Source organism: Ranitomeya variabilis, chromosome 2, assembly GCF_051348905.1.
Source record: "Ranitomeya variabilis isolate aRanVar5 chromosome 2, aRanVar5.hap1, whole genome shotgun sequence".
Lineage (NCBI taxonomy): Eukaryota > Metazoa > Chordata > Amphibia > Anura > Dendrobatidae > Ranitomeya > Ranitomeya variabilis.
Genome location: NC_135233.1, coordinates 142,587,399 through 142,599,602, shown reverse-complemented (window position 1 = coordinate 142,599,602; position 12,204 = coordinate 142,587,399). Strand labels below are relative to the sequence as shown.

Below are 12,204 nucleotides of genomic sequence, written 5' to 3'. Positions count from 1 at the left end.
TCATTAGGAGGGACTTAGTATTACAATTAATAACTCTTAAATATCCTCAGTACATAATGTCATGGCACTTAGTCCTCATAGCACTATATTTGTTTCAGTGCCATTTGTTTTTCCTTTTTCTTTCTAGAATGCTCTCCTGAATATTTTTTCTCAACTGGATGTATCATTCAGCTGTTTGTTTTTAAGCTGGTCAAGGAGAGAAATGTTTCCTTCAAAGGTTACTTAAATCGCTATCTTATGCACTTTTCAATGAAGCTTCTTTTACATTTTATACATCAACCACATTGACTTAGGCAATGATACAGCTGCATCATTGATAGCTAGTTTACGGAGTACCATTTACATGGGCCACGTTAAACATAATTTGCATAAGTTTGATATTCATTTTTTTGATCCTAATATTTAATTCCTTCCAAGGTAATAATTTTTTCCACCTGGTCTTACTCCGGCTTGCCAAAAGACAGAGTACACTGTTCACTGGAAAATTAGTTCTTTGAAAAAAAAAATACAGTCAATGTGGTCAATCCCAAAAAATAAAGGTGCATTTACTCTGCACGACTATTGGGAAAGAGCATTCCTAGGAAGGCTTGTTTCCAACAATTTAGCAGTGTAAACAGGAAGCCGATCACTCAACGAAAGAGCAAAAGGTTTGTTCATTAGTGAAATGATCTTTTGGTTTGCCTTAAAGATCATTGTTCTCAAGATGGACTGCCGAAACCACACTTAGCCAAACATTGCGGGGAGAAAATTAGCTTTATTCTCCTCGGCAGCGTCCTGGTTTCAGTCAGTGAAAAATGATCATGCATGTTCCTGGAACAGATAAGCATACATCCCACTTCTTAAGATTGATTTATTTCAGCATTCTGCAATGGATGCCTATTTTGATGAAAATTCCTTAAATTATTATTCCCAAGAAAGTAAGTTTTTCCTCATCTATAGGATAGGCAATAAATTAGAGATTGTTTAGAGGCCAACTGCTTGGAACCCTAGTGATCCTGAGAATGAGGTTCTGGAACCCAGGTACCAGAGCTCTGCACAGCGCCATCTTGAATGGAGCTGAGGTGCGCATACTTCACCTCCGCTACCTTCATTGTCCATGGAAGTGATGGAAAAAAAACAAAAAGAGTCTAGTTGCCGGGCTCCAGAGCCCCATACTTGTTATTGCTGAGAGTCCAGGTGGTCGGACCCCAGCGCTAAGTAAGTTACCTCAATCTGTCATGGACAATGAGTATCCAACAGATCATTGGCATATTCTGAATACATACATTACTTTTATATTACTTTTTGTTTATCTGAGCTGTTGACAAGAAAGTGATGACTCGCCATATTTTGGAACAATTGCTATTTACATAGAATGCATTGACTAAGTATGTCACATAGATCATAGTCATAGCATATTTCTATGTCTTTTCAGTTTCCAATCCCAGATCTAGCATATCAGAATTTGACAGGTGGGTCTCCGGCTTCTCGCAGAGTAGTAAGTATTTTAATTTTTTGTGCTGTTAAAAATGTATATTTAGCAGTTTACGTTTTGGTAGATATATATTGTACTAGCAAATCTAGCTGATCATTCATTCACATTCATGGGATTGGGTGTCCTAATAAATAATTAGCTGGCTCAGAATTATACTTTTCTAATACCACCACTGCTCACCATGTACAAACTGTAACTTGGGGAGATGCTCAACTTTGTACTGTACATGATTTCACTTCTGCATTTTCCTTCCATAGTTGGTATACAGTACCAGTCAAAAGTTTAGACACATCTGTTCATACATTGGTTTTCCTTGTTCTTCTTGAAATGCATAAATCCCACCAAGGACAACATCTGCAAGGAGACTGTATGTCCTCCCCGTGTTTGCGTGGGTTTCCTCAGGGTTTTCTGGTTTTCTCCCACAAGCCAAAGATATACTGATAGAGAATTTATATTGTGAGCCCCAATGGGGACAGTGATGATAATGTCTGTAAAGTGCTGTGGAATATGACAGCACTATGTAAGCAAAGTATAATAAAAACAGCAAAATCACATATGGAATCAAGAAGTAAGGCAACACATGTGAAACAAGCCTTAATATGTGTTAAACCTTAGATTCTTCAAAGGGCCCACCTTTTAATCTGATGACATTACACCCTATTGACTTTCTCTCAAGCTTTACAACAGTTTTCAAGGAGGTTCTAGAGGTGCTGAGCACTTGACTGCTTTGCCTTAACTCTCCTGTTCAACTCATCCAAAACCATCTCAGTTGTGTTGAGGTCAGGTGATTATGGAGGCCATGTCATCTGATGCAGCACTCCATCCATCTTCCTCTTTGTTACAAAGACCTGACATTGACTGGTAGATTGTTTTGGACATTGACCTGTTTTTCTCTGATAAGCTGTGTCTGCTACTGGATGTCTGTGTATCAGTTATGTAGGCTGTTATATGAGGTGTTGTCAATTTGTGGTTTCTGTGCTAATTCTTGGTCTGTCTTTGATGGGGTTGTCCTCATGAGAGCCAGTTTCATCATAGCGATTAATGGTTTATATGGTTGCACTTGAGGATACCTTCAGGGTTCAAGCAATTTTCAATACTTTTTAAGTGAAGGTAGGTGAATTTCACGTTTTGACTGGGCATACATGCTCACTGGAAAACCATTTCAAATGACTAACTCAAGAAGCCGCTTGAGTGTATCTCACACGTTTCTTTACACCTTGTTTCCATACATGTTCCTTCATGGTTTTGCTGCTTTCAGTCTGAACAGTAGCGTAGCAGAGGAGGGGGGCAGAGGAAGTGGTCACCCCTGGTCTCGCGCTCTGAGGGGGGCCCACCCGGAGCTAAGCTATTGTAAATGTAGAGTCACACTCTGCGACAGAGCAGGGAGAATCGATCTCCCTGCTCTGCCACCTAGCTACTATGGGCCCCCGAGTAGGTGGGGCAGCACGGTGCCAGCAGTGGGCTCCCATCCATCATCGCAGGTTCAACTGTATTGGTTAGATGCCGATACAGTTGACCACATTGATGAGAGGAGCGTAACGCTCCCTTTCCCCTCATTCCCCCTGTCAGCGTCTGACATTACCGTTGTCAACACTGACAGGGGGTTGCAATGACATCACTACCCAGCACCAGCAGTCTGGAGATGTGCGTGTACTCAGAGCAGAGGAGGAACCAGGAAGAAAGGTGTGCATTGTATTTATTGATTTATGGGGCTACATTATACTTTAGAGTTTGCCTATGGGGGGGTGCATTTTATTAGAGTCTGCCTATGGGGGTGCATTATATAACATAGGATCTGCCTATGGGGGGCTGCATTTTATTAGAGTCTGCCTTTGAGGGTGCATTTTATTAGAGTCTGCCTATGGGGGCTGCATTTTATTAGAGTCTACCTATAGGGGGCTGCATTCTATTAGAATCTGCCTATGGGGCTGCATTCTATTAGAGTCTGCCTATGATGGGCTGCATTCTATTAGAGTCTACCTATGGGGGGCTGCATTATATTAGAGTCTGCTTATGGGGGGTGCATTTTATTAAAGTCTGCCTATGGGGGCTGCATTTTGTTACAATCTGCCTATGGGGGGTGCATTTTATTAGAGTCTGTCTAGGGGAGGTGCATTTTATTAGTGTCTGCTTATGGGGTGCATTATATAACATAGAGTCTGCCTATGGGAGGTGCATTCTATTATAGTCTGCTTATGGGGAGTTGCATTATATTAGAGTCTGCCTATGGGGGCTGCATTATACTACAGAGTCTGCCTATGGGGCTGCATTATATCATATAGAGTCTGCCTATGGGGGGCTGCATTATACTATAGAGTCTGCTTATGGGGGGCTGCATTATACTATAGTCTGCCTATTGGTGGGCTGCATTATACTATAGAGAGTCTGCTTATGGGGGGCTGCATTATACTATAGAATCTGCCTATTAGGGGCTGCATTATATCATATAGAGTCTGCCTATGGGGGCTGCATTAAACCATATAGAGTCTGCCTATATGGGGGGTTCAGTTTACTATATAGAGTCTGCCTATGGGGGACTGCATTATACTATAGAGTCTGCCTATGGGAGGCTGCATTATATTACAGTCTACCTATGGTGGTGCATTTTATAACATAGCGTCTGCCTATGGGGGTGCATTGTATAACATAGGATCTGCCTATGGGGGGCTGCATTTTATTAGAGTCTGACTTTGGGGGTGCATTTTATTAGAGTCTGCCTATGGGGGTGCATTATATAACATAGAGTCTGCCTATGGGGGGTGCATTCTATTAGAGTCTACCTATAGGGGGCTGCATTCTATTAGAATATGCCTATGGGGGCTGCATTCTATTAGAGTCTGCCTATGATGGGCTGCATTCCATTGGAGTCTGCCTATGGGGCTGCATTCTATTAAAATCTGCCTATGGGGGCTGCATTCTATTAGAGTCTGCCTATGGGGGCTGCATTCTATTAGAGTTAACCTATAGGGGGCTGCATTCTATTAGAATCTGCCTATGGGGGCTGCATTCCATTGGAGTCTGCCTATGGGGGGCTACATTATATTAGAGTCTGCCTATGGGGTGCATTTTATTAGAGTCTGCCCATGGGTGGCTGCATTTTGTTACAATCTGCCTATGGGGGGTGCATTTTATTAGAGTCTGTCTATGGGAGGTGCATGTTATTAGTGTCTGCCTATGGGGGTGCATTATATAACATAGAGTCTGCCTATGGGAGGTGCATTATATTAGAGTCTGCCTATGGGGGCTGCATTATATCATATAGAGTCTGCCTATGGGGGGCTGCATTATACTATAGAGTCTGCTTATGGGGGGCTGCATTATACTATAGTCTGCCTATTGGTGGGCTGCATTATACTATAGAGAGTCTGCTTATGGGGGGCTGCATTATACTATAGAATCTGCCTATTAGGGGCTGCATTATATCATATAGAGTCTGCCTATGGGGGCTGCATTAAACCATATAGAGTCTGCCTATATGGGGGGTTCAGTTTACTATATAGAGTCTGCCTATGGGGGACTGCATTATACTATAGAGTCTGCCTATGGGAGGCTGCATTATATTACAGTCTACCTATGGTGGTGCATTTTATAACATAGCGTCTGCCTGTGGGGGTGCATTATATAACATAGGATCTGCCTATGGGGGGCTGCATTTTATTAGAGTCTGACTTTGGGGGTGCATTTTATTAGAGTCTGCCTATGGGGGTGCATTATATAACATAGAGTCTGCCTATGGGGGGTGCATTCTATTAGAGTCTACCTATAGGGGGCTGCATTCTATTAGAATATGCCTATGGGGGCTGCATTCTATTAGAGTCTGCCTATGGGGGCTGCATTCTATTAGAGTTAACCTATAGGGGGCTGCATTCTATTAGAATCTGCCTATGGGGGCTGCATTCCATTGGAGTCTGCCTATGGGGGGCTACATTATATTAGAGTCTGCCTATGGGGTGCATTTTATTAGAGTCTGCCCATGGGTGGCTGCATTTTGTTACAATCTGCCTATGGGGGGTGCATTTTATTAGAGTCTGTCTATGGGAGGTGCATGTTATTAGTGTCTGCCTATGGGGGTGCATTATATAACATAGAGTCTGCCTATGGGAGGTGCATTATATTAGAGTCTGCCTATGGGGGCTGCATTATATCATATAGAGTCTGCCTATCGGGGGCTGCATTATACTATAGAGTCTGCTTATGGGGGGCTGCATTATACTATAGTCTGGTTATTGGTGGGCTGCATTATACTATATAGAGTCTGCTTATGGGGGGCTGCATTATACTATAGAGTCTGCCTATTGGGGCTGCATTATATCATATAGAGTCTGCCTATGGGGGGCTGCATTATACTATAGAATCTGCCTATTAGGGGCTGCATTATATCATATAGAGTCTGCCTATGGGGGCTGCATTATACCATATAGAGTCTGCCTATATGGGGGTTCAGTTTACTCAGTTTACTATATAGAGTCTGCCTATGGGGGGCTGCATTATACTATATAGAGTCTGCCTATGGGGGGCTGCATTATACTATATAGAGTTTGCCTATGGGGGCTGCCTTATACCATATAGAGTCTGCCTATATGGGGGTTCAGTTTACTATATAGAGTCTGCCTATGAGGGCCTGCATTATACTATAGAGCCTGCCTATGGGGGGCTGCATTATACCATATAGATTCTGCCTATGGGGCCTGCATTAGATTCTGCCGATGGGGGCTGCATTATACCATATAGTCTGCCTATGGGGAGCTGCATTATACTATAGAGTCTGTTTATAAGGAGCTACATTATACTATAGTCTGTCTATGGGTGGGCTGCATTATGCAATATACAGTCTGCCTATGGGGGCCTGAATTGTACTATAGAGTCTGCCTATGGGGACTGCATTATACCATATAGAGTCTGCCTATGGGGGCTGCATTATACTATATTGAGTCTGCCTATATGGGGGTTCAGTTTACTTTATAGAGTCTGCCTATGGGGAGTGCATTATACTATATAGAGTACCTATGAGAAGTGCATTATGATATAATGAGGACTATCAGGGGCATTATACTATATGGAGGCCTATGGGGAGTGCATTATACTATTGTCATGTCGGACGCTGTTCACACTAGGGTGTCCGACAGACAGCGGTAATTCCTCATTCGTCCACTATATGCTCAGTGGAACCGGCTAGATTGATCCAGATTGTCCGGGGTTAATCTGGCTGGTACTCGGGTTGGAGGCTTAGTCACGCCCATTGCCTTTAAATAATTTTGCTGGGCTTTGGACGTCGCCGATTATAGCTTGTGTCTTGTGCCTGGTGATCTTAGTCTGGAGTGGTGGTCTAGGAGAGGAAATATCGTATCTGGTGGTGTATTATCCTTCGTTATATTTCTCCTTCCTATATTTGTATTGTTTTGCCCTGTGCACATTATAGTGTTTTCCTGTGTGTCTGCGGCGTGGTGCGTTTTTTAGTTTTCCCTGTCTGTGCTTTCTGTAGGGGTTGGTGAGAGGTCGTATCACTGGGTGGTGGGTGGAGGTTTCAGCTTAGTACTGAAACAGGACTCAGGGTCAGGCCTGGCGGCCCAGACATTCACACCTTCAGTGTAAACTCTCGGAGAGGGACAGACAGGGTTTCCCTAGTTTTAGGGATATTGCAGGGGCCCGGGTAATCAGCTGTAGTGTACCCAGTACCCCCGTGACATTATAATCGGCCATATTTTTTGTATTCCATGGATCCCATGACTTCCATAACCCACCAGTTGGAGGCGCTGTCCCTGCAGGTACTGAGCTGAAGGGGACAGTTCAGCAACAGGGTCTAGTAGTATCTAATGTGCAAGCTGAATCTGCAGGCAGAGTTGCTGAGCCAAAGTTTCCTTTACCTGAAAGGTTTGATGGGGAACGCAGTAAATTTGTTACTTTTCGTGAATCTTGTAAACTATATTTTCGTATGCGCCCGATCTCCTCAGGTAATGAGGCTCAGCGTGTGGGCCTGGTGTTGTCATTACTGAACGGGGATCCTCAAGCATGGGCGTTTTCTTTACCATCTGATTCTGCTGCATATAACTCAGTGGAGAGTTTTTTCTGCTCTTGGACTCATTTATGAGGATCCTGACAGAATGGGTCTAGCAGAATCTAAAATTCGCGCTATCCGCCAGGGGGAGCGTATGGCGGAGGATTACTGTTCTGAATTTCGCCACTGGGCGGTAGATACACAGTGGAATGATCCCGCACTGCGGAGTCAGCTTGTTCATGGGGTTTCAGGAAAGGTTAAAAAAGCCCTTCTGATGTATGAGACTCCTGCTTCTCTAGAATCCGCTATGAGTCTTATTATCCGCATTGATCGCCATCTGCGTCAGGGGGTGCAAGAGAAGCCGCCTATGGGAGAGAGCGTAGGTACACGTGAGGTTGCTGCAGGTGAGCCCACGGAGCCTATGCAAATCGCAGGGGTGTCACATGTGAAGCATCATGCCCCTTTGCTCAGGAAGCAGAGAGCCTGTTTTTGCTGTGGTAAAACTGGTCATTATGTTAATACTTGTCCTCTGCTATCTAAGAAAAGCGCAAAGACGGAAAAACTACTAAGCTCAGAGGGTGTGGAGGAGGCCAATCTGAACTTATGCATATCCTTCATTGTGGTTTCTCAATGCATGCTCCCTGCCAAAGTTATGGTCACTGGCAGAGAGCAGCCAATCACTGTGTTTGTGGATAGTGGTTCTGCCACTAATCTTATTGATGAGGAGTTTGCGCGGTTTCAGGATCGAAAAACTGCCTCATCCTATCCGGGTGGTCACCATCAATGCCGCTCCTCTCCCACAGGGGGAGATTACTGAGTTTGTGGCTGAGGTTAAACTCCACATTGGGGTCCTACATTCGGAGCAAGTTACATGTAGGGTGCTCAGTAATCTGCCTGCACAAATGGTTCTGGGTTTTCCATGGTTGGCTATGCACAACCCGGTGATTGACAGGAAAACCAAGGACATCATCCAGTGGAGCGGATTCTGCCAGGAGAATTGCCTGGCCACGTGTGTGTCCGCTGTGACTCCAAGAATTCCTGAGTCTCTGCTGGATTTCGCAGATGTGTTTTCTGAGAAGGGTTGTTCAGAATTGCCACCACATCGTCCCTATGACTGCACTATTAGGTTAAAACCAGGGGCCAAATTGCAGAAAGCTAGGATGTTTAACATCTCTGGTCCTGAGAGGCAAGCCTTAAAAGACTACATCGCTGAGAGTCTGAGCAAAGGGCACATCAGGCTTTCGTCCTCGCCTGTGGCAGCAGGGTTCTTCTTCGTTAAGAAAAAAGATGGCGGTTTACGCCCGTGTCTGGATTTCAGGGAGTTAAACCAGATTACGGTTCGTGACCCATACCCTATGCCACTGATACCCGATCTGTTCAATCAGGTGGCTGGTGCTAGGTGGTTCTCTAAGCTTGACCTCAGGGGGGCGTACAACCTCATAAGAGTCCGTCAAGGGGATGAGTGGAAAACGGCTTTTAATACTCCTGAGGGTCATTTTGAAAATCTGGTGATGCCATTTGGTTTGACAAACGCGCCTGCTGTATTTCAACATTTCATAAACGATGTGTTCTCTCATGTCCTGGGAAAATTCGTTATTGTGTACCTTGATGACATTCTCATCTATTCATGCGACCGTGATACTCATTTAGAGCATGTTAGGCAGGTGTTACAGCTACTCAGAGAGAATAAGCTCTATGCTAAATTGGAGAAATGTGTATTTTCGGTTCAGGAGTTGCCTTTCTTGGGTTATATTGTGTCCGCTTCTGGGTTTAAAATGGACGCCACTAAGGTGCAAGCGGTGCTGCTTTGGGAACTGCCTGATAACCTAAAAGTGCTCCAGTGGTTCCTTGGGTTTTCTAACTATTATAGAAAGTTTATCAAAAACTTTTCTACCATTGCTAAACCGCTCACTGACATGACAAAAAAGGTACCGATTTCTCCGCCTGGTCTGAGCCTGCTGTGCGCGCATTCGAGTTTCTGAAGAACAGTTTTGCTTCAGCTCCCATTCTGGTGCAACCGGATGTATCGAAACCATTTACCATGGAAGTTGATGCGTCTGAGGTTGGAGTGGGGGCGGTGCTGTCTCAAGGCTCATCCTTGAGCGAGTTGCGTCCATGCGCCTATTTCTCCAAGAAACTGTCGCCCGCCGAACGTAACTATGATATCGACAACAGGGAGTTGTTGGCTATCAAGTTGGCTTTTGAGGAATGGCGACACTTTTTGGAGGGGTCGGTTCACCAGGTTACTGTTATTACCGACCATAAGAATTTGCTTTATTTGGAGTCAGCCAAGCGTCTGTCCCCCAGGCAGGCTCGCTGGGCATTGTTTTTCACGCGGTTCAACTTTTTCGTTACGTACCGACCTGGGTCTAAGAACACTAAGGCGGATGCTTTGTCCAGGTGTTTTCCGGGGGGAGAACCTCGGTAAGAACCGGTACCCATCCTCCAAAAAGGTGTAGTGGTCTCGGCTCTCACGACAGAGGTTGAGGCTGAGACTGCCGAGGCTCAGGAGGAAGTACCACCAGAACTTCCTGTTAACAAATCATTTGTACCGCTCCATCTTCGCCTAAAGATATTGGCAGAGCATCATGATGCTGTCCTGGCTGGTCACCCAGGGGTTAGGGGTACTTTGGAGTTGGTGTCGCGTCGGTTTTGGTGGCCCAAAATCAGACAGGACGTGGTCTCATACGTGTCAGCATGCACCACGTGCGCTAGGGCTAAGATGCCCCGCTCCCGTCCTGCTGGCACACTACTTCCTCTCGAGGTACCCAGTAGGCCAGGGATGGAGATCTCCATGGATTTTATCACGAACTTGCCCTCCTCTGCTGGGAACACAGTCATCTTGGTGATTGTTGATCGGTTCTCAAAAATGTCGCACTTTGTGTCTTTGCCTTCGTTGCCTAACGCTAAGACTCTGGCTCAGGTATTTGTGCAGGAGGTGGTCAGACTTCACTGGGTCCCATCTGACATCGTGTCTGATAGGGGTACTCAGTTTGTGGCAAAATTTTGGAAAGCATTTTGCTCACGGCTGGGGATCAAGTTGTCGCATTCTTTGGCATTTCATCCTCAGTCAAATGGTCAGACCAAGCGTATGAACCAAAATTTGGAGCAGTACTTACGCTGTTTTGTTTCTGACAACCAGGAGGAGTGGTCGACATTCCTTCCTTTGGCTGTTTGCCATAAATAATCACCACCAGGAATCTTCTGGTGAGTCTCCGTTCTTTTGTGTTTACGGGCACCATCCTCAATTTTGTACTTTGAGTCAGGGGGGCTCTTCCGGCATCCCGGAGGAGGACCTGTTAGGAGCACAACTGTCTTCCGTCTGGAGAAAAGTGAAACAGCGCCTGTTGAGCGTGGGTGCAAGGTACAAACGTGTGGCTGACAGTAGACGTGTGCCAGGTCCGGACCTGAGTGTGGGTGACTGGGTGTGGTTGTCCACAAAAAACATAAGACTCAAAATACCATCCCTTAAATTGGGTCCTAGGTTTATTGGTCCGTTTAGGGTCGCCGCCATCATTAACCCGGTTGCCTACCGATTGGAGCTCCCTATGGTATATAAGATTCACAACGTGTTCCACAGATCGTTATTAAAAAAGGTGGTGGGTTCTGTGGACGCTGCGCCGATGCCTCCTCCAGTCTTGGTGGATGGCAGTTTAGAGTCTGAAGTCTCCAAGGTGGTTGACTCTCGAGTGGTGCGCCGCATGTTACAGTACCTGGTACACTGGCGTGGTTATGGGCCGGAGGAGAAGTCTTGGGTACCAGCCTCGGATATACATGCGGACCGGCTGGTCAGTATGTTTCACCGCCGCCATCCGGACAAGCCAGGTCCTATAAGTCGTGAGGGCCCTAGGGTCCCTCGTAGAAGGCGGGGTACTGTCATGTCGGACGCTGTTCACACTAGGGCGTCCGACAGACAGCAGTAATTCCTCATTCGTCCACTATATGCTCAGTGGCACCGGCTAGATTGATCCAGATTGTCCGGAGTTAATCTGGCTGGTACTCGGGTTGGAGGCTTAGTCACGCCCATTGCCTTTAAATAGTTTTGTTGGGCTTTGGGCATCGCCTATTATAGCTTGTGTCTTGTGCCTGGTGATCTCGGTCTGGAGTAGTGGTCTAGGAGAGGAAATATCGTATCTGGTGGTGTATTATCCTTCGTTATATTTCTCCTTCCTATATTTGTATTGTTTTGCCCTGTGCACATTATAGTGTTTTCCTGTGTGTCTGCGGCGTGGTGCGTTTTTTAGTTTTCCCTGTCTGTGCTTTCTGTAGTGGTTTGTTGAGAGGTCTTATCACTGGGTGGCGGGTGGAGGTTTCAGCTTAGTACTGAAACAGGACTCAGGGTCAGGCCTGGCAGCCCAGACATGCACACCTTCAGTGTAAACTCTGGGAGAGGGACAGACAGGGTTTCCCTAGTTTTAGGGATATTGCAGGAGCCCGGGTAATCAGCTGTAGTCTACCCAGTACCCCCGTGACAACTATATTGAGAACTATCTGGTGCATTATACTATATGGAGGCCTATGAGGAGTGCATTATACTATATAGAGTCTACCTATGAGGAGTGCATTATGCTATAATGAGGACTGTCAGGTGCATTATACTATATGGAAACTTATGAGGACTGCATTATACTATATTGAGGACTATCAGGTGCATTATACTATATGGAAGCCTATGGGGAGTGCATTATACTATATTAAGCACTAGAGCACTATCTGGTGCATTATACTATATGGA

The 12,204-nt window shown here is 45.4% G+C and overlaps 1 protein-coding gene across 1 annotated transcript in view; it reads left to right on the top strand.

Annotated features, from left to right (window-relative positions):
- Positions 1-12,204, top strand: part of VIT (vitrin) — a 317,697-nt gene that overhangs the window by 255,554 nt on the left and 49,939 nt on the right. The window contains exon 18 of the mRNA XM_077283041.1: positions 1,415-1,477. Coding sequence (XP_077139156.1) covers positions 1,415-1,477 — 63 coding nt within the window. The remainder of the gene's footprint in view (positions 1-1,414; positions 1,478-12,204) is intronic.